Source organism: Carassius auratus, chromosome 38, assembly GCF_003368295.1.
Source record: "Carassius auratus strain Wakin chromosome 38, ASM336829v1, whole genome shotgun sequence".
Lineage (NCBI taxonomy): Eukaryota > Metazoa > Chordata > Actinopteri > Cypriniformes > Cyprinidae > Carassius > Carassius auratus.
The window spans coordinates 3905498-3932924 of NC_039280.1; the positions used below are offsets into that span (position 1 = coordinate 3905498).

At 40.8% G+C, this 27427-nt stretch overlaps 1 protein-coding gene across 1 annotated transcript in view; it reads right to left on the bottom strand.

Moving 5' to 3' along the window:
• LOC113057470 (sine oculis-binding protein homolog) overlaps positions 1 to 25635 on the bottom strand; it is a 27200-nt gene extending 1565 nt beyond the window's left edge. The window contains exons 1-7 of the mRNA XM_026224902.1: positions 25052 to 25635; positions 18216 to 18287; positions 17054 to 17189; positions 14752 to 14949; positions 5060 to 5211; positions 4175 to 4199; positions 2274 to 2294 (exon numbers count right to left, since the gene is read on the bottom strand). Of these exons, the coding sequence (XP_026080687.1) occupies positions 2274 to 2294; positions 4175 to 4199; positions 5060 to 5211; positions 14752 to 14949; positions 17054 to 17189; positions 18216 to 18287; positions 25052 to 25147 (700 nt within the window). The 5' untranslated portion in view covers positions 25148 to 25635. The remainder of the gene's footprint in view (positions 1 to 2273; positions 2295 to 4174; positions 4200 to 5059; positions 5212 to 14751; positions 14950 to 17053; positions 17190 to 18215; positions 18288 to 25051) is intronic.
• Positions 25636 to 27427: the final 1792 nt, after the last annotated feature.

The following is a 27427-nucleotide window of genomic DNA, read 5'->3' on the forward strand; positions in this document are numbered from 1 at the left end:
CACACACACACTCACACACAGGCCACGGTGCAGTAGAAGAGCCCGGGAAGAATGAAGTATGAATGAACCAGTAGATGAAGAAATTAATGGAAAAACACACACATTTTCCAGTGACTTGGTATGTTCTGTCCTAACCCTCACACAAAGACATTATTAGTAGGTTTAGTCAGTTTTGGAGCACTGGCTGTCCTCACAATGTACTGTAGGTTGATTTTAGTATTCACTATTGCTTCTTCAGCTTATATACTATCTTTGTGTCTGTGTGATGACTCACACCAAAATACTGAACAACATTCTCATGCACACACACACGCACAGCATATGACCAGTTAGTCTACACTCCTCTATTTTCTTGCTCTCATTGGCAGAGTTGCATTTATTTAATTTTGTTTCATTTCCGTTTTTATGGCATGAAGCACAAACCGGTCAGACTGTCTGTCTTTGAGTCCATCTGCTTGGCTGTTTAAAAAAGGATTGCTTTTCCCAGGTGTCCAAGACTGAGGTCATTTTGTACCCATTTTCTTCAATGTCTCTTTCTCTCTCTTTCAGGCAAACATTTTTGTTTAATTAATTTTGACAGTTTTGAGAACATTATGCAGCAATGATAAGTGACATGACATTCAGCCAAGAATGGTGACCCATACTCTGAATTCTTGCTCTTGCATGTAATCCATCCAAAGGGCGCGCACACACACACACACACACACACACACACACACACACACACACACACACACAGAGAGCAGTGGGCAGCCATTTATGCTGCAGCACCCAGGGAGCAGTTGGGGTTTCAATGCCTTGCACAAAGTCATGTTATTGCCAGCCCAAGATTCAAACTCACAACCCTAGGGTTAGGAGTCAAACTCTCTAACCACTAGACCACGACTCATAATACCATGTATTGCGATGTATGCCAATTTTACTAGGGGTAAAGATTTCTTGTATGGTAAATTTACTTAAAAGCTGCTTATTGTTTTTATAAAATAAAGGCTATAGCAATATGATAAACACCCCCTGTTCCATAAGTAAATGCATTACTTATAATAATAATCAGAAAATGTATCTATTGTTTGTTTGTGATAAAATAATGCTGTCTTTATAAACATTCTATTCTTGAAAAAAAAAAAAAAACGTCATGAAAAAATGTTAGCACGGTTTCCATAAAAAATATACAGCAGCATGTGTTCCTTCAATCCCTTTGGATCTTTTTTGTTTGTTTGTTTTACACATTCTATAAATTTTACAATGCAATTTATTGTGCAGGGTTACAGTAATGTACTTTTTCCACATATCCCTTTTTTAAAATGAATAAATGAATAAAAAAATAAAATCTACTGTTAACAAGAAACTAAGTGTTGAAAGAAAAAATTGTATACTAGAATTGAGCCAAAGCTCAGAAAACCTGTACTAAGAATTCCCATAACAAAAAGTGTGCATGTCAAAAGAACACAATATGGAACTTATTTATACTTTACACAACTACTTTTTTGATTGTGATGCCTGGCATTAAAACGTTATATGCCATAGTTTTTATGTTCTTTTGATAACTGTTTTTCATGGCACAATTTGCCACTAAAGCTACACTACAACAAACTCTCACTGTAACCGAGTTAGACTGACCCCAATTTCATTGTACTTATTCAGCTTTGCTCCTCACAAATACATTTTAGTCTTGTTCACCTTAGTCCAGAACAAATCACCATATATGGGCACACTTCTCTGTATTCCAAATATTCAGTTACTCTAAGGTTTCATGAGGCTAAAAATATCTTGTCAAAATTCATTAGCTCAGCACCTACACACACACACACACACACACACACACATGCAAATCTGAGGAGGATTTGGACACTGTAAAACGAGCCCACTGGCTGACACAATAAACACAATACAATAACAATACTGTGTGTGTGTGTGTGTGTGTGTGTGCACGTGCGTGTCTGACAGAGGTTTACCACATTTCCTCTGAGGAGGACACTCCTTATTCACACACAAACAAACACACACACACACACCTTTATTAGGGAGGAATTATAATCACCTGAAGCAGCTGGTGTGAGGATATTTTACTACCCAAGGTGGGCCGGTGGGATGATAGAGATACGTATGTGTGTGTATGCATTCTCCTTTTCCGTTTGGAGTTTTGCAGATGTAGCAGCTGCAGGTATTTACTGCAGTAACACAAGACCGCAAGCAGACCCACCGCCCCACAGCCCCTCCCAGTGTCTTATTTCACACACACAAACATAATACTGCTTATCTGTGCAGCTGACCTTGTGGTGTGCATGACAAAACTGAAAGAGAAAATGTTCATATCATCTTAGAGCATAATAGAGTTTCCCCATCCTAATGAATTATAGAAATAAAGGTGGAGTCGCAGTGGTGGCAGAACGCCAGGAGAATCGTCAAAGGAGTGAAGTACACAGCTCTATGATTGGTGGGATTAAATGAACATGCTCCTGCCAGACGTTCGTTTGGCATTCCACAGACGTGTCTCCTCAGAGAACCAGATACAGCATCCAAACGTCCACAGACGTGCCAAAACGACCTCACAGTTTACACTATATAATCACAGGACTACACTGACCGCATATCAGATGATGTCACTCAGCACACCCCGTTCTCTTTATTATACGTGAGTAAATAAATTATGAAAATCTGGACTTTGAGCATAATTCTAATGACATTTTTATAATAAAAACATGGACAATGGAAATTAGACTGCAGATGCACAACAGACCCTCACGCTCTCATGTGAACTTCATAGGGTTAAATCAGTGTTTGAGTAAATCTCACAAAAACACGTCCAGGCCATTCCTCCAATAACTTGGATACTGTACATTGCACAAAAAGAGAATCTGTCCAGGCCACATTCCACCCCAAATTCAAAGGATAAAAAGAAAGAAATTAAAACTAAAGTATTAAAATTGTTTGCATACTGATTTTTTTCTTCTTCATTATATCTTAGCAGATTTTACCCACAAAACTCTCATTACTATTATGTCTAGGCATTTTATTAGAATCGCATTACTGTAGTGCAAGTTTTTTTTTTTTTTTTTTTTTTTTATCAGCATAATCAGCAGAGATAATAAATATTACAATTTGATTTTTTTTTGTAATAACCAAAATTGGGGTGCTTAATTAATGTTCAGCTGTCATGAAATGTCACAATGCAAAATGAATGAGTAAATAAAATAGGATTAATTTTTAGAACCATTAATTGTTCACCAAAATATAATTTGATTTTTTTTTTATAATTTCCTATATTTTATTTGTTTGTTTGTTTTTGAATTTGGGGTGAAATGTAACCCACAAATATGAATATAGCCAGTCCTTAACAGTTGTGAATTCACTGTCACTGAATTAGAAGTAATTTTATATTTGTGTGGAGGGGTTCGTTTTTCTGACTACATGTTTTTGCCTACACTTTTTAACTACTGTAAGTTGCTTTCATTTTCAAACTGATTTATTTCTTGAATTTATTTTAAAAAGTAGGTATTTTCATTATCAAAATATATATGCACATCTACATATATATACTTGTTCTTTATTCTAGTTCCAAAAAAAATCATGTTTTATATTTAGCTATGTAAATAATATATATCTATGCCCTGTACAACCTGTTATAGATAAGGTTTATGGTTTCTACAGCAAAGTATGTTTTTTTTTTTATACATTTTAATAAGATATACAAACTCTATGCCCCTGGACATCTACTCTGCTCAACAATTTATGAGATTTATACAAATGTCTGTTTTGTGTATCCATATGTTTTTGTGTGTGTGACACAGAGACTACTGTATGCATTTAGGTTTATATGCGTGTGTGTAGTAGCGCCAGTAAAGCTTATGTTTGCATGTTCGTTGGTCTGTTCATGCTGTCCCACTCTGTCCTCAAACACACCACACACTAAGCAAGGGGTGGCTGTGAACAAACATGCATGCATGTGGGAGTGTGTACGCATGCATGTGAGACTCTTGTGTGTGAACAAATGCATGTGTGAGGTGTATTTGTGTGTGTGCTGGTGTGTGTGCTTTTGTATGCATGTGTATGTGCCTAAGAGTGTGTTTGCATGCGTCCATGGTATTATGAGTTCCATCAGTGTGTGAATAAGTGTGCAAGAGAGTCTCTAACACACACGAGGAGAGGAGAAATCCAAACACAGTATACTTACACTGCAATTTCCTCACATATCCAAGCTTAGATAGAAGAGAAAACACACAATCAATATCTGTCTCACTCTGATGGCATGAGGTTTAAATCTAAATGAGGTTCACTGCTGTTATGGTGTATTGTGCTGTACTTTTTGAGCTCTGTAATCAAATAAAACTAATTATTGTGTTGTATATATCCCTTTTAAAGGGGAAAATCGACTTTCAGAGATATGCTCTGGTAAATCTCAGGAACAATCAATTATTTACACAATTGCAAGAAAATAATCAGGATGGGAACAAAGTTAAAAGACAGATCAAAAGCTAGAAATTGTTCAGTGAGTTAGTTTATAATTTCCATAATATTATCAAACAGGGTGGAGTGAGAGAAACCAGCTAATGCCACAAAATATCACAAAGATGATCTAATCCACGGCCATGAGACCCATTTTCACCAAAATTATGATATTTTAATTTTAAAAAATTACAATAAAAAATACTCCCATCCTTAAAATAGTGATTTTATTATTTTATTCAGTTATAATGTATTAAATAGTAGAAATGACTCATGCCATCAGCTTGTCTTTGTGAACTGACCATGTTCAAAAATATCAGTGAAGTAAAAACAATAATGGATGAAAATTAAAAACTGAATATTGTTTAAGCTGATCACAACAATAACCTATTAAAGACTGTTTATTGGAAAATGACTTGAACTGTTATCAGAGAGTTGCTATGTACTGTTTACCTGCTTCTTTTTAAACCTGTCTCTGTCTGAAATGTATAAAACATTTTAAAGAAAAAATAACGTAAGAATTATTTAAAGTTTTGAGCCAGAAGAAGTGACATCAGACAGAAGGAGCCTGATTGGCTGAGGGGACAGGAAGAGGCGGAGACTGGGCATTTACCTTGTTGCGTTTGAAGTAGGCACGTCGACAGGCAGCGAAGCATTTTTCACTACAGAAACTCTTCAGTTCAGAGCCCATACTGAGAGAATAACGCTTCACTCCCACCTTCTGACACCACGCACACATTATCTGAACATTAGAGGTGTCCTCCTCTGAGAGAGAGAGAAAAAGAGAAAGAATGTAGAAGAAAAATTGTGAAATTTCAGATACAACATAAACCATTGTTGTTTTTCTTCATATTACTTCATATTACTGAGACCACATTTACCATAAATTCAAGTACATAAACATATGTGAACACAGATATACAAGCATTGCATCTCTTTGATTTTCTTTTATTGTTATTAGCAAGAAGAAGGATAGACTAAAGTGCCTTTGCAATTCATACGTATAAACCAGACGTCATATACCAGATAATTTTCTCAACAACTATGTATTTTTCCACACAAAAACATATTCTCTGGGTGTTTGAACAGCAAAAACAATCTTTCCCTTACCAGCCCACAAAGGGTTAAGAGAAACCTGTCATCATGCATCACCCCACACACATTAAGACTATGTATTTCTCTTGTGTTTGTGCATCAGTCAATCTGCCTACGTCACAGCGCATGCCACATGATATTAGATCTTTCCCAGCATGCTCCACTAACAACTAGAAGCTTGCGGGCACAAGTGTTCGGGTTTGGGTGTTTGAAGTGCGAGCATATGTGAGTGTGTTTGGGAATGGGGTGAGCGGGCTTCTAGGGTCCACAAAGACACACACCAAGCCAACTGATTCAAATGTAATTGACATTGCCACAACAGAAAACTTTTTGGGTGTTTTCATAATGTTGAATTTGGTAAGATGGGACTCACAACATCAAATTTAGTATGTGATAATTTTAATGCATCTGCCCATGTCAAATGGCTTCTCCTCAGAGATCTTTTACACTCTCACCCTCTAGCAGCTGCTTAATGATCAGATAAATCTGAGTGTGCGGAGAGAAAATGTCTGCCCATTAGACTTAACCTTTCCTCTCACCTCCTCTCGCTCTCTCTCTATTTCTCCTCTCTTTTGTAATGTGCGAGTTATATTTTGAGATAGAAATCAATTCAGAATTATGTTAAACATGTCTCCATAAGCTAAACATACAACAGATTTCATTAATCAAATCCACTTCTGACCAATCAAATCAAAATAATCAGAATAAGGAGATGAGATCAGAGGAAAGAACACCAAACCAAGCATAGTTCCTGTTTAAAACGTACAAAGAGTCATTTACGAAAAGGAAAAAGGGATAAGGATGACCATCAAGCTCTAAACATATCTAACATATCTTTTAAAAAAAAAATCTCTTTTTTTGTATTTGGTGGAAGAAAATCAATGAGTCTGGGATGACACTAGTACGTAAATGATTAAAGAATTTTAATTTTTAAGTGTGTTATTCCTTTAAAATTGTATGGAAAAGAGCTGCCAGGACATTCTACAAAATATCTCCTTTTGTGTTCCACAAAAGAAAAAGTCATTTTTACCTGGAACCATAAAATAAAATAAATCATAAAACATGTATTTTTGTGTGAACTATTCCATCATAAATCTCAAACCATACTGTATAAAAGGCTCTGACGTTTCTGGGTGCCTGCCGCTTTAAGACTCTTCTTCGGTGATTACGGGGAGGAAGTGTGTAGTTAGTGTGGTTATAGTGAGTTCGGGAAAGTGTTCAAGTTCAGCAGCATAGTTCAGCCTACATACATGTGTTGTGTAGTTTTCTTTATCTGTTCTGAACGATCCAGCTTCCAATATTTATGTTGAGTTCATGACAAAAAACTATAATGACAATGCAGGATATTGGAATGTTCTGATGAACACTGCTGGATCTCAATACAGTTAATTGAAGAAATTACATCTCCTCGTCTTCATTCCTGTGTCCTGATCGATACACCATCCTGTTTACTGGCTAAAACCCTTGACGAACTAGCCCTGCTAGAATACCTCATTAACATTGTTCCTTCGAGCCGGATAGCAGTATTCAGGATGGAGTCAGATGAAGAGATGTATCCTGATGTGAGACCTAAACGTCAAATACGTCGACCTGTCAGACTTCAGGACTTTGAAGTGGACTATATGGGATATAGTCATCGTGATCAGCACCAATGGGGCCTCTCATCCCCTGCCTTGGATAGGAGGGCGTTCCCTTTCCAAACAGCCTACCCTCACTCTAGTGGCTTCTCTGGGAATGCTGCTCACCCTGAGTTTCCTCAGCTAGCCCCAGACCACAGCCAGAGGAGGGATTTGGATGGGCTTAGCCAGCCTGCGCGGACACCCTCATCCCATCAGAGCCCATATTTGGATTCTCGTTTTTCTGAGGAAATCCGAGCTATTCGAGAGGAGAATACAAAACTGCTCCAAACACAACAGGCCTTTCAAACGGGCATAAAGGAACTCAATGAAGCACGGCGCGAGATGAAAGAGCTACTGGAGGTAGCCCGCTCACTGAGAGCAGACCTGGCCCAAGTTAATAGTCCAACCTCAAACTATAGTAATCCCACGTCTCCACAAGCTGATGCTGTAGCCTCAAGGAGTTTCGCTGTTGCAGCACACTCAAAGGAAATGGAGCAGGAGGACTGGCCTGATCCTCCACCCTGGCCTGAACCTGAAGAGAACGTGTCAAGAGGGATGTGCAATCTCAGGGTTGATGAACAAGAGCTAGACAATAGACATCACAATCTTTCCCCTGAAGCTAGAGTATGTAGGCCTTGTAAGCCTCCACTGCCTCCTCAGTATCCCGCTCCTACTACCGATAAAGGGATATCACCATACCTCTCTACACGACCCTCTCAGTTGCTCACACACCCTGCCCCAGCTCATGCACCTGTGATGCAATCAGCGCCTGCCCGAACCTACCATCCTTTAGCAGCCACTGGAGCGGTACATGGCATGCCACCACCTAATCAGTTGATGCAGCCGCCAGGGAATGAACAAGTGTATAGAGGGCCCCAACCCACAATCCCAAAGTTCATTCACCCGGATCCCAGTGAATTTGCGCGGCTTCGCATAGCTCTAGAAAACCTACTCCCATCTAATGCTACAGAACTTTTCAAGTATCAAATACTTGTGGATCATTTAAAGCTGGAGGAAGCTAAGCTTATAGCTGATGCTTATCTAAACTCACCCAACCCCTATAGTGACACTATGTCAGCCCTCCATGACAAATTTGGTCATCCTCATCAACTTGCCTTAAAGAAGATAGCAAGTGTTCTAGAAACCCCCGAAGTAAGGCGTGGTGATACTATGGCATTCCAGAAGTTCTCTCTTCAGATACAATCTTTAGTGGGCTTGTTGCGGACTCTAGGTCCTGAAGGGGAAATTGAACTCAACTGTGGCTCACATGTTGCTCGTCTGCTGAGTAAGCTCCCTCCGGAACAGCGAGCTGATTTCCGTCGACATCAGTTCAAGCAGTTAGGGGCGACCCACACGCTACATGATTTGGCAGAATGGCTCCGCTATGAATCATGGTGTCAGGGCTTCGACAGTCAGGCTACTGGACGCAGCATAAAGGAAAGGCAGAATTTGAAGACTGATGGTCGTCCTGGAAGACAAACAGTGACCGTCCTACATGGAGCTGGTGAGTCAAGAGAGACAGCATCTTTGTACCAAAAAGAGAGTTCAACCAGCAGAGGGGTCAAGAGTAAAGCTTACTGTGCCTACTGTGAGAGTACTGAGCATTATCTTAGTCAATGCAGTGCAGTCACCAAACTCTCCAAAGATCAGCTTAGAGAGTGGATACGGGTTAACAAGCGGTGTTGGCGTTGTGCACGAACTCACCAAGCCGCTCAGTGCACATTGAAGAAACCTTGCAACATCTGTCAGGGAAAACACTTACTGGCTCTTCATGAGATAAATACAAGAGCAGAGAGGGGCAATAAAGATGTAGCTGTTAAAGAAGAGAGCTGCTTAACCAGCTCTGCGGCTGACTCGCTCTACCTGGACAGACCTGGAGCCGGGAATCGAGTCATGTTAAAGGTCGTCCCTGTGCTTGTACATTATGAGGACCGAACCCTTGATACCTTTGCGATCCTTGATGATGGGTCAGAGAGGACCATGTTGTTGCCAGCAGCAGCTAAGTTTCTTGGCATAAAGGGCACTCCTGAAGCGCTTCCTTTGCGTACAGTCCGACAGGACATCCAGATCCTCCATGGCCACACGGTGTCTTTCCATGTCTCACCAGCCGCAAACCCTCACACCAGCTTTAAGATCAATGGTGCCTTCACGGCTGGCCGCCTCAGCCTAGCACAGCACACTTACCCCATTGACCGTCTGAAGAGGAAATACAAATACCTAAGTGGCATTCCCCTACCTGCCTTAAGAGATGCTCAACCTACACTCCTTGTAGGCTCTGACAACCCTCAGCTGATAACACCTGTCGAACCAGTCAGGCTTGGTCCACCAGGTGGCCCAGCCGCAGTCTGTACCAGGCTCGGGTGGACTCTTCAAGGCCCTACCCCATTCAGGGGGCGGCCAATCCAACCTGCACAGTGTCTGTTTACGTCATCTGCGCCACCAATGGATGAGCTTTACAAGCATGTTGAGAGGCTCTGGCAAGTAGACACTGTACCTTACCGACATGAAAGAGAGGTGACGCGGTCGAAGCTGGATCAGCAGGCTGTAGCATTGCTTGAAGCCAAGACGGTCCGTACTAATGTAGATGGAATTCTTAGGTACGCCACACCATTGCTGCCCCATCCAAGCATGCCACCTTTGCACTCGCCAAAGGAGTCAGTTATGCCCATGTTACGTAGTACTGAGAGGCGACTCTTAAAGGACCCTAAATTAGCAGATGCGTACAAGATGGAAATGCAGAAGCTCATAGAAACGGGTGCTGTGAAGGAAGTCACTGAGGAGACCTCTACCAAAGAAGGATGGTACATCTCACATCATCTCGTCAGCCACAACGGAAAGAACCGCCTGGTCTTTAACTGTTCTCACCAGTACCTCGGGCAGACCCTGAACCAGTACCTGCTACCTGGCCCTACCCTTGGTGCCCCCTTGCTGGGAGTCTTATTGAGATTTCGTGAACGTCCCATTGCTGTTAGTGGAGACATCAAGGGGATGTTTCATCAAGTCCGCCTCATCCCTGAAGATCGCCACCTTCTAAGGTTCCTGTGGCGGGACCTGAAGGTAGAAGAAACCCCAAGAACATTTGAGTGGCAAGTTTTGCCTTTCGGCACAACCTGTAGCCCGTGCTGTGCGATATACGCCCTGCAGCGCCATGTTGTTGACCACTGCCAGCCGGACGATGACCTGAGATTCTCGGTTGAGAACTGCTTTTACGTAGATAACTGCCTGCAGAGCGTGAGTACACAGAGTGAAGCTAAACTGCTGGTGGATCGCCTCAGGGATCTTCTGATTTCTGCAGGATTTGAGTTGCGTCAATGGGCTTGCAACAATCCAGATGTCCTGAGTCATTTGCCTCAAGAGGCCAGATCTGAAAGCCTGGACCTGTGGCTGGCGCAGGATAAGTCCAATCCTCTGGAGTCAACACTCGGTCTCAGCTGGAATTGGGCAACCGACTCCTTGGGTTACAAACATAGGCCTGTGTCCTACGAGGTACCAACTCTGAGGAACATTTACAGAGTTCTAGCTACTCAATACGATCCCTTGGGATACATGTTACCTTTCTCTACCCGAGCGAAGCTCATCATCAGGCAGCTGTGGGATAAGAAGCGAGGCTGGGATGACTCTAACTTACCCGCCGAACTCCTGCAAGCCTGGTCCAGCTGGGAGGCTGAACTGGAGTCCTTACCTTTCCTCACATTTCCACGTGCATATGTTCCGGCGGACGCCAACCTTGAGGGTGCTACCCGTGAGGTGCACATCTTCGCAGATGCGTCTGAGCAGGCTTATGGAGCTGTAGCCTACATGAGAACTGAGGACAGGGAAGGACAGATCCACCTGTCGTTCATCCTTGCTCGTTCACGAGTAGCTCCAAGACGCCTGCATTCTATCCCACGCCTGGAGCTTTGTGGAGCTCTGGTTGCAGCACAGCTGGCTCATGTCCTTGAGAGGGAACTAAGCTTGACAGTGGCTCGAACTGTGTTGTGGTCAGACTCCACTACAGTCCTAACCTGGCTACACTCCCAGTCTTGCCGATACAAGGTCTTCGTAGGTGCCAGAATAGCTGAGATACAGGAGTTAACAGAAAAGTGCACTTGGCGCTATGTGGACTCAGCGAATAATCCTGCTGATGATCTGACAAGAGGGAAGACCCTGGAGGCCCTAATAGATCCCAACCGATGGTCTCAAGGACCTCCCTTCCTTCTTCAGAACCCAGCCACCTGGCCAGAAAGACCCAGCACTGAGCCATTTGAGGACAATGTGGAACTCCGGAAGACCACCTTCTGTGGAGTAACGATTACCTCACCAATATCAATCAGCAGGGATGACAAGGTCTACCAAACCTGGCAGGAGCTCATAGATGCCACTGCTCTAGAAATCCTAGGACCAAACCCTTCAAGTTCAACACCTAATGCTGAAGAGTACCAACAGGCAGAGAGGATTGTGCTCCAGCGAGCCCAACGACAGTCATTTCCAGAGGACTACAAACTCCTTGCAGCTGGGAAACCTGTCTCACCTGGGAGTCGATTACTCACCTTGGCTCCGGAGTTAGATAGATCCACGGATCTCATACGAGTAGGAGGTCGGTTACGACGTTTGGAAGGTCAAGATGACTTGACATTGCACCCTGTAGTTCTGGATGCCTCACACCCAGTTACACGCTTACTTATCCAAAGGTTTGATAGCGACCTGCTCCATCCTGGTCCGGAGCGGGTCTTTGCAGAGATGCGGCGGTCGTTCTGGATAATCCATGGAAGGGAGGCGATTCGCAGACATCAGCGTTCTTGTGCCGAATGTCAGCGCTGGAGAGCTCAGCCTTCCATTCCCCGAATGGCGGACCTTCCCATTGCTCGTCTCCGATTACACAAACCCGCCTTCCATTCCACTGGCGTGGATTGTTTTGGACCCATGTTTGTCAAGATGGGCAGACGCCAGGAGAAACGCTGGGGAATAATATTTAAGTGTTTAACAACCAGGGCGGTACACTTGGATCTCCTCAGAAATATGGATGCGGATGCTTACTTGATGGCCCTAAGACGGTTCATCGCCAGAAGGGGGACACCTGTAGAGTTGTGGTCAGACCAGGGGACCAACTTCAGAGGAGGAGAACGGGAACTTAGAGAGGCTTTTGCCAGTATGGAGCCAACCTTGCGGAAACGACTCGCGTGTCAGAAGATTAAGTTTCAGTTTAACCCCCCAGCAGCTCCACACTTTGGAGGAGTGTGGGAGAGAGAGGTACGCTCCGTCAAGTCTGCACTTTACACCTGTGTGGGGGCACAACCTGTTCATGAAGATGTCCTTCTCACCGTTCTCCTGGAAGTTGAGGCAATCCTCAACTCTAAACCATTGGGTTATGTATCTGCAGACATTGCGGATATCGACCCTGTGACGCCAAATAGTCTGCTTATGGGGCGGCCTGATGGATCTCTACCCCAAGTGGTCTATCCTGAGAGGGAGCTCCTGAGTCGCAGACGCTGGAGGCATTCACAGGTTCTTGCTGACCAATTCTGGTCCAGATTCATCAGAGAATATCTCCCTGGGCTGCAGACCAGACAGAAATGGCACTCCGCTTCTCCTGAACTACTGGATAAGGCTGTTGTCATGCTGGTGGACCCACAGCTACCTCGAGCCCTGTGGCCCATTGGACATGTAACCAAGGTCCACCGCAGCGACGATGGATGCATTAGATCCGCTGATGTGGACATCAGAGGACATGTGTACACACGACCGGTAGCTCGGTTGGTGATGTTGCCAGCTCTCCTGTCGGGGGAGGATGATGCCTCGGTGAGCCCCCCTCAGCCGGACTGATGAGCCTTTAATGGAAGCAAATGTGCTTGCACATTTGGGGGCGGCTGTATAAAAGGCTCTGACGTTTCTGGGTGCCTGCCGCTTTAAGACTCTTCTTCGGTGATTACGGGGAGGAAGTGTGTAGTTAGTGTGGTTATAGTGAGTTCGGGAAAGTGTTCAAGTTCAGCAGCATAGTTCAGCCTACATACATGTGTTGTGTAGTTTTCTTTATCTGTTCTGAACGATCCAGCTTCCAATATTTATGTTGAGTTCATGACAAAAAACTATAATGACAATGCAGGATATTGGAATGTTCTGATGAACACTGCTGGATCTCAATACAGTTAATTGAAGAAATTACATCTCCTCGTCTTCATTCCTGTGTCCTGATCGATACACCATCCTGTTTACTGGCTAAAACCCTTGACGAACTAGCCCTGCTAGAATACCTCATTAACACATACCATATTCAGGCATTAAAAAAAGAAGAGAGAGAAAAAACTTTTTTAATCCATAATTTACACAGCAAAGGTGGCAAAGAAGTGGCATTTAGGTGTCTTTACACAGACTGTTATATGCTGCTCACAGCTGACATACATGTATTTGCACTTAAATTACAACTCTATACTTTGATAGTAGAAGCTTGAGGTAGGTCGGAGCAGGCATAATTGAGTAATTTTTTTATGTGGCATTGGGTCTTTACACTTAATTTTGAGCAGAGGCAGAGCAGCCGTAAATTCTGTAAAGATGACTTTAGATTCAGCAGGCTGGAAAAAGTACATACAAATATGAAGTATATAAAAATATAAAAAGAGCTTGCCTAACAAACTGCATCATACAGAGCAACAAGGACTCAAAGTGTTCCTCTACAACCCTCAAAATACAAACATTCGAATATAAACCTTTGCCATGGCAATTCTGTTTGTTTTTCCACAGCACAGCCTCATTGCTCCATCCGAGTCCTGAATTTAAGAGGGATTGTGCAAGTGTGTGTGTGTTTGTGGGACATCCGGTGGTAGAGCAGTACATACCTGCACTTCAAAAGCCCTCTGTCACTATGCGCATGCTCATGAATTATTCAAGAGGGCCACAGGCTAGGGGCGGGGATAGGGAGGGGGGAGTTGGCTTCTGTTGCTGTGGTAGTTAGCAAGTCTACACCATCTGTTTCTCACCACATCACACACATTAACGCACACATAAATACAAGTGCACATACATAGACACACACACACAAACACAAACACCCCAGCGTACAGAACACTGGTTTAGGGATGCACCTCATCATGGTGCTGTCCCATCAGACACCATGACTTTGTTCTGCTACGCTACAAAAATGTGACTGGACTCTTAGTGTCAAAATGCAAGTAAAGCTGCATTTTATTTACATTTATGTTTATATCAATATTTGTTCCAATGATATTTGTACAGTCGCAAAAACCTTCACATGTTTAGCTTCAGCATATGAGGGAAATGGTTTACATGGCGACAATGCGTTAAAGTGACAGAGGGACAGTACTGTTTCATTATCTGGTTCAAAAGACGACAAGCTCAGATATGGCAACATTTTCACAAATGGTCAAGCACTTATTAAATGAATGTTATCAGTCTGATGAATATGAAACAGTAACACACAGTTCATAAAGTTACAGTGTGAAATCTCAACACTTGACGGTATGTGTGTAGCCTGGAATTTCGAATATGAAACCTAAGCTATCATGAATAAGTACAATACACATGTATCCTGTTCAGTTAAATGTGCACTTGTAAGTTAGATACTCAAATGCATGCTTATGCGGTTTGTGTTTCTTACCTGCTGGTGCTTTGATCAGAGGGGGCGGGATTAAGGGCACTATGATTGGCAAGCCTCCGTGCTCCTTAGAGGAGGAGGGGTTTGCAGACGCCTCTGCTATCACTCCATTCCGTGATGTCGGAGTAGAGCCAGAGCTGTTGGCGTGTGGAGGAGAACCACTACTGTTCTCCACTGTGGATGCTTTTGGCAAAGAGTTCTCTAGAGAGGAGAGAGGTAATGGCGAGTCGTTTATGTTTCACAAATCAGTCACAGTGTGAAATACATAAGGTTAATGGGATCTATATTTGTTGTGGGAAATGTCATTAGTGGGTTTGACTGTCATGGTCTTTATAGTCAGTAACTGACAATTTTAACAACCTTAATGGATTTAAAGAAAGAAAAAAACCCTGCTATTTTAAATAAAATAAAAACATAACCTTTAATCAAAATAACCATTATTTTGCATTGACAAAAACCATATAGTTGTTTGGTCATTGTTTTAACAATCTCACATCCATATCTGTCTCTATTCTGATTCATAATGTAAGTACTTTTTTCTGATTAATGTACTGTTTTACTAGAAAATACCACATTACAAAAGTAAAATTAGTTGTGAGACTCGGTATGCGTATTCAGTTTTTACTGCACAAGGAACTGTTCAAACACAACTGTACATATTTTCTTCAGGATCAGTGTATTATTTTTTTAATTCACAACTCTGGGACTCTAGCAATCTCTCGAACGCACACATCACGTCACTGTTTTGTCTTGTAAAATGGCACAAAACTGATTAAAATAGCTCTTACAGAGTCTAGAGAAGACATTCCCATAGTACACATAACACACCTCCACCTGCAGCAAATAAGACAAGATTCAACGAGGGCACCCAAACAGATTACTGGTAGATAGCAGAAAAGCCCATTTGTAACTCTAACGGCATGCTCGTTTAGAGACGATCACGGCTAAGCGAGTTAATTAAGTCTGATTGTCCTTCGCCTAATCTCTCCACTTCCAGCAACGTCAACCAACAATAGTGAAATATCGTAATCTGCGGCCGTGGATTTGTCTGACGGCAGAAAGTAATTACGGCGAGCATCACATGGCAGGCGTGGTAGGCTGGAGAAATGTGGTGCTAGCTGGGAACCATCTAATGCCTAAATCACCATTTTCTTTAATGGAGGCTGGAGTATGGACTTAGCAAGGAATTAGCCAGCTCATTGTTTCGCCATCTCTTTCTCTGTCCCCACAGGGCCGCAGGAAAAATGGCTGACAGTTTAAGACTCTCTAATGCTCTGGCACAGAGGCCAGCCAGGAGACAGCATGGAGGGTGCAAAGATAAAGCTGTGGGTTTATCAGAGTGCTCTCGGGGGAACGACGGAGGAAGTTCAGGAATTTAATGGCGTATTCTCTTTTTAACAACATTTAAAATCTGACAGTCCTTGTTTTCGTTCCTGTCCTTGTCTGGATTTTGAGTCTTATTACCGCTCCAGAATTCCCTAGGCTCTTTCTGGTGGCAAACAGGTTTGTGAAATTAACCTGCTACAAAGAACCTATGGGGAATTAAGGGATGATAATATGATTAAAAAATGAATGCAAATTATGCATATTAGTGTCAAGTGTTCTGAGGGTCCAGAAGGTATAGTTAGATACTGAGACTTTCTCTGAATTTAAATTTTAAGTAAGTGAGTGGGTTCAGGTGCCCAAACAATCTTGTCTAGAAAGCTAATCAAAAGAAATAGCTCAAAAGTTTGGGGTCGGTAAGATTTTTTTTTTAACAAAGCTCCATTTATTTAATCAGAAATACAGTAAAAACAGAAATACTGTGGGAAAAAATATTACACTTTAAAATAACTGTTTTCTATTTTAATATATTTTAATAATTTATGATGGCAAAGCAGAATTTTTAAGCAGTCTTCCATGCCACATGATCCTTCAGAAATAAGATCATTCTAATATGATGATTTGGTGCTCAGGGAATACTAGGCCTACTTATTAATATCAATGCTGCAAACTTTTGTGATGCTTAATGTTTGTGGAAACCATGATACATTTTTAAGTATTATTTTAATGGAAAGAAAAAGAACAGCATTTGTTTGAAATCAAAATCATCTGTAACATTATCAACATCCTTACTGTCACTTTTGATCAGTTTCATGTGGTTTTGCTAAATAAAAGTATAATTGTTTTTCCAAAAAGAAAGCAAACAAATCTTACCAGCCCCTATCTTTTGAACACGTTGAGACAATCTATTTGCTACGGTATGTGTAAATCTTATTTTGCATGCCTTTCAGAGATCCATTTCAGTATTTGTGTCAGCTCTCACCTTTCAGGACAGAGACGTGTTGCCGCATTTCTCCGTCAGGGTAGTTGCGGATCTCTATGTCATCCGAGTCTCGTAACTCCACTTTGTCATACCCGTACCATCCAAGCAACTCATTCATGGTGTTTTCGGCAAAACTCTACAGAGAGGGAAAGCAAAAGAGAGAACAATTTAACAATGCAACTTTACTTTTTAGAAGGTGTTTATATTAAACTATTTTTAAGTTGTAAGGAATCAACAGACAGTGCTCACGTATCAGCTAAATTCTACTAAAGCCTATTTTTTGATTACAGAATTACTCATTTCATAATGCATTCTCACAGAAATGGCCAACACACACACACACACTGAATCTAAAATAATAAATAATTGCAGTCTGTTTGGGAGGTGTACTGCGCTGAGACAATTGATGTAAAAACCTCTGAATGGTAGAAATTGCAAAGCGTATAAACAAAATCTCCACAGGGAATCCTATGTTTGCATGACTACTGTGTACCAAGGCCAAAATAGTTTTATTCAAGAAATCCACTAGCTCATCGATAGACCAAATCTGACTTAAAATAGCTTCAAATGTTTCAGCTCCATATCCCTTTAAGAAAGAAATCTGAAGAGGCAATAGACTGACCAGGGCATCAAACAAACATCTACCTAGCAAACAACACCAGACAACCGGAGAACAGAAGAGGAAGAAGCATTATTAACAAATCAGCGTTGGCCGGACCACAGCAGAATCCATGCAGCTTAAACCTACTTAAGACAAAAAACATCATACCTTGAGATTTTAATAGCCATGTACCCTGCATCTGCTGACTAATATTTAAACGTTACCTCAAAAGAGTCAAATATATTAGTAGATATTTGATTAATGAATAAAAGCCTGCTAATATGTAGAGCATAGTTTAATTTATAGAGTAATTATAAATCAAATTATATTATACAATTATATTAAATATATACATTTAAATAAAAAATAAGTTACATTAATTCTAAAATATCTAATACATAAATATTAAATTATTATTCATTATTTTTCCCACCTGTTTTTAAATCTCAGTGGGTTCATAAGACATAAGGGAGCATCTAAACAATCAGATATTTATTTTTGTATATGTATTTTTTTTTTTTTCACTTTTTCTGTTTTAGTCAGTCTGAGGGAGGCTCTCACCATCAAGTAGGGCGAGTTGCCATGGAGATTGCCTGCCTGCCCCGCCCCTGGGAGGGGCCGATTGGACGGGACCTGATGAGACATGAGTCAACAACTGTCAATCAAACACAGAAACTGTCAGTTAATCGCATTACCTACCAAGCAGCATACTGTTGTTATGTGTTCTGCGATATATACATACTCATTTAATGTGGTTTGTATTTGACTCACCAGTGCACACTGCTTTTATGAACACATATAGACATGTTATCTAAAAAGGCTAAATGAGGGATTCACTCTAACGTAATATTATATGTTATAATTTAATATAATGTTTTATATCTACTGGATCGTTGTGCAACATATTTTAAAGCACACATGTATGAGTTAGAGTACAAACTGTTGCACAGCCCTTCTCCACTCCTTCCCTGCACTTCTGATGTATGGCCACCAGGTGTCTGTCCTGCCTCTGGTCTGTAAGGCGAGGTGTCAGTTTTAGGACTGGGTTCACAAGGTCAGTCACAAAGCAGTAATCACACCAGGTCCATAGGAAACCCTATTAGACTGTATCAGCAGCTGAGCTGTATCACCTGAGCTCCGCTCTGAAGAGTTTTTGGGCACTTCTAGAGGTCTGATTGTTTGGGAACACCAGCTGAGCTGACTTTAGAGGGGTTCAACAGTTCCTCAAGAGGGCTCATCTGACTAACAGAGTTAACAAGGGGTCACACATACTCATCACAGGGTCAAAGGTAAGGTCACATTGGGCTTGGGGACAGTGATTCTTTATTATAAAATTTTTTTTTAAAAATACAAATTTATTTTGATACATTTATCATAGAAAGGGAGTTGAAATTATTGTCAGAAGTGAGGAAAATATTCTCATTAAAATCAGGGTGCCCAGTGCTCAAACTTTTAATTATTAAGGGCCAAAAATCTAACTTGATTGAGGGCCTTGGGCCAAATTAAATGTTGTATTATTTGAAAATTAAAATGTATTAAATTGAAAAATAAATAAATTATATATATATATATATATATATATATATATATATATATATATATATATATATATATATATATATATATATATATATATATATAGATATTTAAAAAATAATAATAATGAAAAAAAAAATCATGAAATTAAGAAGCTTCATGCCCCCCTCCCCCTTATTTTTTCTCTTCCTTTTGTGATATGGCATGGCAGGCCAATTCAAAGGTCATCATGGGACAACTTTAGCTTGCAGGCCCTGGTTTAGGGATCTCTGATTGAAATGCTTTTTAAAATGGAGAAAAACTAAAGTTATATAACAGTTTAATGCCAATCTGTTATATATTTTGCTATAATTAATGTTTTTATTTTATCCAATCAAACTGCATGCACAAATCTATGCATGCACATGTAGCCATTACAAAACAAGTTTAGAAAACGGTGTTACAAAGCACAGAGGAAAACTGACAGTTTTCAACATACATCCTCATGTGCATCACTGCTGTGAGTTAGTCTTTAATAGTGCTGCAGATCAGTTTGAGTTCTGTCAAAGGCTCTGGATTCTGCACTAAACGATACTTCAAATGCATAATTGCAATCTGAAATTCCCTGCACTCCTCCCCTCTAAAGGCCGCCCAGTAATTACCCACGCTCTGATAAAACCAAAAAATCACTATGAAAAAAAAACAGATAGAGAGAAATATACTGTGCTTCCTCTCTTATAGAGACTAAATGAAATTGGGAATGTTTGGAGAAAATGCTTTTCATGCTAGACTGAAACATCAGCTAGAAAAGTTACAAGATACAAAGCAGCAAATCTCATTCCCTCTCTGTTCACCATGATTGTGGCGGCGGGGGGAATCGGACACCCTGTGCGCGGTAACAAGAGTAGGTCACTGTACACCATGATAAAATTCCCTCCTCCCTTCACTAACTTTCCTTCTGACCAACCGCTCTCTCCTCGTCTCGCTCTCTCTCTCCTCTCCTCCCAACCCGCACTTTTCCATTCCCTTCTTGCTTTTTTCTCTTGTCCTTCTCTCATACTGAATATCACTTTCTTTTTCTCTCTTCCATACCCTCTCTTTCTTTCTTTCACCCCCCCCCCCCCCACTACCACCACTATGCTCTGCTTTCATTTCCATCTACCTTCCTTGATATCCGATCCGGCCTGTATTCTCAGCTTTCAGTTTTTACAGCTTAGGCTGCCTATTGCTGTATACATTCCTTTCTCCTCTCCCTCTCTCTCATCCCCCTCTCCGCCGGGGCAATCACCAGCACGGGCCTTATTTTACCATGCTGCACATGAAAGCAGACGGAGATGAAGGCAACACTCTCACAGACGTCTCTTCTGTGTATCTCTCTCAGAGGTATATTCCTCCACAAGGCCTGATTGTGTACAATTTACCATATCTCTCTGGTTCTCTCTTTTTGCCTTTTTACCTTTGTCTCTTTTCTTGTAAGTAAGAGCAAAATTAAACAAAGATTTGTTTTAAACAGCCCCAAAGCGAGGGACTCTTCATAGGCTGTGTGTATGTGTGTGTGTGTGTGTGTGTGTGTTGGTGGAAATCTGATACGTGAGAGGGAGAAATTCATAATGCTCAAGTCTCAAGTTCTCACTGAGGCAATAAGAGAGAAGTGCAGAGTAAAACACAGATTGTATTTATACACACACGCTCTTTATCTGTTACAGTATGCTTTGGTTCTGCATGTTGTGAGTTTTTTTTACATAGGTACAGACCCTCAAACAGGAAGTGACTGTGACAAAAGATTTTTCCTTCACCTTTAAAGAACAGGCAACTGATCTTCCTAAATTTATAAGTACTTTAAGGACAAAGGGAATCAAATCTGTCACTGGGGTGATATCTTAAGGTACAAGAGCTAATAGGTCCCTTATTTACTTTTATATTTATAGCCTTTTGAAAGGGTATTAGTCACAGTTTTGCTCACAGTGGAAAGCATGAACTCACTGAGTTTAAGAATGAAAAATGAGTGAAGCTGGCAGACACATTTGATAATACAGCTGGGATGGAAGTATTGAACCTCACTGTGATTTTCGCTCTGTTACTGACACCTGTTCGCGCATGTATCTCAGACCCCTCAAACCGACCCTTGCTCTAAACCCTCCTCTGGTTACTCTACACCGCATATCGAATTTAGCTTTGATTCCACAGAACCTGATCTGTGTCTGTTGACGCAAATGTTTGGGGAAAAGTTTTGTTTTGTCTCCATGGCTTTGCTGTTTCCTGTTTTTCATGTTGCGTGGGGCGTGACACGCACACATTGTTCGTCTGCACCATTTGCATATGCATGGGACCACCGCCCTCGGCTGTGGCGGCGTCTGTGGTCTGTCTGTGGTAACTGTATGGGGTATCTGCATGGGGCATCTAGGGCACCTGCATGTGTCTGGTGAAGATGTATGGGATGTTGCTGTATGGATGTAACCACGTATCCAGGATTAGGGAAACCAAATCTTTGAAAAACCAATATTGTTGGACCACTATTTTGAATTATACACTCTTAAAATAAAGAGTCATTATTGGCATTTGTGGTTCTAGAAATAATCTTTAATAATCATTGCAACTTTCCATTGCTCAAAAGGTTTTTCGGATTTTTGAAATGCTTCTCATAATAGGCCAAAATGGTTCTTGTAAGAACTGTCTGCTGAAAGGTTCTCTGGGGAATCTAAAAATCATCCTCTAATTTTTTTGTTAAAACATTTAAAACAGAATAACTGCATTAAAAAATACTCTTCATTATTCATTTCAAGAGGCAATTTAACTTGCAGAATCCGATCAGAGAGATTGCAGGGTAAGAAGGTTCGTTCTGGCTGTGAAAAACACCTGTCTGTTTCAGGATAGCTGAGGCAATTATGGTTCAACTTCTGTCACTTATTTGAGAAGTTGCCATGATGAAGCATTTAAGTGAGAAATTCCATGCCTTAGTCCATCTTGTACATTAAATTACAAAAAAGATAAACCACATTATTCATTTGTTTTAAATGTGTGTACAAACTATTGTACCACCCATTACCCAGCATCCTCAGCTAATTTGATTTGCATGTTCGTATACGTTACTAAAGATCACCGGCAGTGTTTTGATATGGTGTATGTATATGTTATCAATGACTAGTGTATTATCTGTTAATGTTAATGTATATGTAATAAATTCTGCTATGTGTTTGTCATTTAATTTATAATGCATGTTGCATGCATTATAATATAGGTGGGTATAGGTGGTCTGTGAGATGAATATATATCTTTATGTCATACAAAAAAATAATCCTGCTGTTGTCAAAAGAAAGGCACCACAGCTTTATCCACAGCTCTGTGGTAAAAATGACAACTCTTACGGATAAAATAACAGACTTGTGCCTGACTGGTGCACACAACACCCCTGACAAGGCCAACACACCACAGACCTTTGGAGATGAGCATAGTAAATTACAGACCAAAACAAAGATGAAAGTGTGTGACAGATTTTGAAGTATTGTTTGAAATCATTGAACTATGCACTAAATTCAGTGTATTAAAGATGAGTAGTGCACAAGCTGTTATAAGCCACAGCCTATAAACTGAGTTCTATAAGCTGCTGTCTACCTCACTCAGGTGACAAGGATGGGTATATTACAGCTTGAGTCAAGTTTTGTCCTCAAGGTCTCCATAACCAGACAGAATGCCAATTCTTTTTTAATTTGTCATGTATATATTTGATAATGATTGTGACAGATTTTTATTTGTTCTACTTTTAGTATGTGAAAGGAAAGAATATAATGGAAAACAAACAAAATTGGAAGCGAATGGAAGATTCACCCCATTTGAGCAGCAATCCATTTCTGACAAAAACTGACTGTATAAAAATTGATTCCTTATTAAAGGAAAGGCCAGCAGTGTGAAAGACAATGTCTGAACGTGTTACATAGGCTGTGATGTATTTTCAGTTCAGTTCATTGAAGCAGCAATCCTCCTCAAAAAAATAAAAAAATAAATAAAAATAAAATCTTACAGATCAAAGTTTTTTTTTCTTTTTGTTCAAATCTATTATATTTTTTTTAAATTCACAATTAATTACAACTGCAAGTAATATTCAAACAGATAATAAATAACTTGATGATAATTACATTTTTTTTTTCTATTTATAAATTAAAATTCAAAATGGATATTCAAAAACATCCAAGTGGTGTAATGATCAGGAGACTGCAAAAAAAAAAAGGTGTCATTAAAATGCTGACATTCTTGAAACTAAATTTTCATCCTTTTTATTATTATTATCATAAAAACAGTTAACTATTAATTTGTAAAAAAAAATTGCAGGCCAAGTCAAAGTCAGTGATGTAAGCAACATGCATGCAGCTGTTTTGTTCTCATTTTACATAAACAGGAAATGATATCACAGTTTTTTATATACATTTTTTTAATGAAAATGCAAGGATAGATGAAGTCAAACAGAATAAACTGAATGAAACGTCAAGATTCATAGTTCGAAAATGTATAATTATCATAAATAAATTATTCTAAACATAAAATAGCAATTAACACATTATTTTTAAGTGATGACTGATTAATCAAGAGAGTCCTGGCCCCTCAAACCCCCAATAATTCACATCTCACACGTAACAGCTCCAGAATAAGTCAGTTTCTGCAAGGGCAGCACTGCATCCCTCTCTCTCTCTTGTGTGTGTGTGAGTTATGTCAAACTGAAAGATCGGTGGCATTTAAGGAGACCGGGGAGACGCACGCCTGAATCTCCGCTACAGGTCGATCAATATCTGTCAAATTTAAATCCCCGGCGGACCGGAGAGCCTCGCGCAGGTTCCGTCAAATAATCACCAACAAGAAAAAAAGCGAACGGAGCAAATTCACCAAAGCCACACACGCGTTTACAGTGACCGAAACACGTTATCAAATTAATAATAACACCAATTAAATGCGTCCCTGTATACCACGATGGTGCTATCAGAATGAATGTAGCTTGATCTGATAAAGAGCACAGATAAATTCTGGCGTTTCCAAAACATTAGGCTGCATGGCAGCTGATGCAAACGCTTCAGACAATGAGCTCCACAAAACCAGGAGACAAAGCGCCTGTGTGCGCCTTCAAAACATACTAACGCACGGCTCTGCTCAAACGGAGCAAAAAAGTGAAAGAATCTCCTAGTTCTTGAATGAACCAAACTATGATTGCATATACCAAATACCCCAAAAGGCTTATTAAATGTGCATTTGTCACGAGCAGACAGCGCTCAGTCAGTGTTGAACAGATGAACATCTGGAGTGACCAGCGCTTCCCATCAGAACAGCTGGACAGCTGCAGCCTTCCAACATGTTTTCTATTTCATTATTGACTTTTACTCTGTTCTCATGCTTTTGTGTTGCTTAGCAGAGTGATAGTAACGCGCTAGTAGTAGTAGTAACGCAGCAGTTTGACGCGGAGACTGACGCACTGGATTTTCCATCAACTACAGAGGAGCCAGCAAGAGGATTTCACTCTAGACCTTACTGTGATCTGACTGGACATTTCATACTTTACGCGCACACCATGACATAAAAAACACATACAAATATGTTTAAATAAAATCCATAATGCAATATAAACAAAATAGGTCATCTCAAGCACTGGAAAGCAAGACTACAGTGGTTTAGAAGGTGTGTGAATTGAGCTCAAAAAAAGAAACGGGAGGAAAATAATGCCGACCTGTTCTGCAACCAAAAAAAAAAAAATCTAACTTAGTTGATTAACCCCAAACACACAGCGCTTGAATGAATCGGTTCTCTATATTCAGCCCGAGGGCGGAGCGGCGGTGCGCTCAACGCATCCAAAAATGACAAGCCTTTATGGGCGCCAGTGAGAGAGCGCGCGCACAGCCTACCTTCATCTCTGCGTTAATTTCTCTCTTCACGGGGTGAGCTGGCTTTCTGCTCCTCTTGTTTTCCGGAGGTCTTCCCTCTTTCTCCATCTCAGCCATGTTTTCTTTAAATCTCTGTCAATATTTGGGGCCCGGAGCGAGGCGGGGCCGTTTCAGAGTTGCGGAGTGGCAGCGAATGGCAGGCGCGTGAGAAGCCCCGGTGAAGTTGATGCTGCTGCTGCTGTGGGCTCACCGTGCCCGGTAGAGTCAGCCATCTTCTGCCTGCTATTTCTCAGCGCTCTGAGCGTGAGTAGGATCGAGCCCTCTCGGAAAGCCAACCGAGAGGTTGAGAAAAAAAGAGCGAGCCAGACAGGGGGAGGGGCCTCCACCGTAATTCTATACGGCCACGCTGATCCCGGGAAGACTATTTCCTCTCCAATTTTCCACAGATCGGTTTTCACTCAGGACTCCACGCGTGGCGGTGGTTGTCGCGCGATAGGAGTGAATAGGTGCAGTTGTCTGATGTGTTATCGTTCACCCCGCGCGCGTTATCAGCGCTCCGCAGGGGGTGCTTGATATTGTCATACAAGACAGTTAATGGAAATAAAACAGTCAAGGGGTCCTAATCATTTCCTTTTAATTAAACATCTTTGAATGGGTGGAATTATCATAATTGGTGTTAGTGTTTATGAGACAGATATCTGCAGGTAATTAAAACTCACACTGAATGTGTGTGTGAGGGACAGACAAAGACTTTACAGAGGCAAAACAAATGTGTTACAAGAGATGAGATTTGTGCTTATATATTACTAGCTTCTTAAACCATATGGACCCACTTAAATGTCCCTAAAACTCTCTTAATTTAGCCTTTTTTCAGTCTCACACACACACAAAAGTGTCTGAACTGAAGCATAAGATAAGTGAAAAATAAATCTTTATTTATAAAAAAATAATAAATGACTATTTTTGCCTTTCAGCTTAATTATTATTATTATTTTTTAATGAGTTACTTGTCCTTTCTTTTTAATCATTTGCAAATTATTTCAAAGTAAATCTAATGTGGTTGAATTTGTTTAAAGGAAAAACATGGATCAAGCACAGGTGAATTTGCTGTGAACCATCATCATCATCATCATCATCATCACTATTATTATTTTTAACTGATATATTAACTTTGACACAAACAACAAAATATATGGGAAGCATTTTCTTTTCATATTGCTATCAATGCATGATTTTACAAGTTTTTAAAAAAAAAATGCACCTGCAATCCTTCAACCTTTTGAGAACAGAACTGGACCCATATTGGTATCATAATCTACTGGTTAAGAACCACTTTGAGGACATCTTAAAGTGCACAAAAAGGACTACTAGACTACTTTTAAAAAGTCTTTTTCATAAGAAAGAGAATAATCTGTATGTTTAACCCTCAATAAATCACTCCCCCGTTTCCCTCCTTCTGGTTTTCTCCATCTCCTGCCCACTGGTGAATTGGCTCTCAAGCTTGGCACATGTAGAGTAGGATGGCACAAGACCTCCTCTCTCCTCTGGATCGGACCAGAGGCCGTCGTCCTTGAGAGCGTATCGACGTCCCATCCCAGATCACTAGCAGATGCGCGACGGCCTGAATGAGTGCATTGTTTAGCACACACAGCTCTGGCAGCCCCTGCCGAACATTAGCCCATGATAAACAGTTACATTCTAGCAGGGATACTGTTACTCTTCTTGATACTAGAGGAGGTGCTTCAGCCCGTTTCTCTAACAGGCCAAACTGTGTTTTCTCCAGCGTGGATTGGCTTTCACTCCGATTCGATTCCATAGCTCTTAGCCTTGTGTATCAAGTGCAGAGGAATATGGTTTGTAAACACAAGTAAGGCTCTAATATGCAATGACAAATAAGATTAGAGGATGGAATTTGCATCTCTTGGGAAATGCCTGGTGGAAAAAGTGTGGTCATGAGACAACATCAGCCTTTTCTGTTCTCATTGTAATCCTTGCTTGTTTATATTGTGTGTGTGTATTGTGTCCGCTTAAGTGTGTGTGTGTGAGAAAATGCATGTGTTAGTGTGTCTCCATTTCAAAAAGATACTTATGGGATTTCTACAAGAGGGAAGTATTACAAAAGGAATTAAAAGTAGATGTAAAACAGCTGGATGCCGAATCCGTCATTGGTTCATGAAAAATAAACAATCACAGGGACAGATGAAGCTTTGAAAATGCAACATTCTCTCCCATTGTATGTGTAACAGTCTCATCAACTCGTTAGCAGCTTCTCTTTATTTCACACACAAATATACACACCCCAACTTAATTCAGAAACTCACCTTGTAGTATCTTTTAATGGGACTCGGGTCACTCACAGAGTCTATGCAAAATACAGCACACCACTGAAACACACAA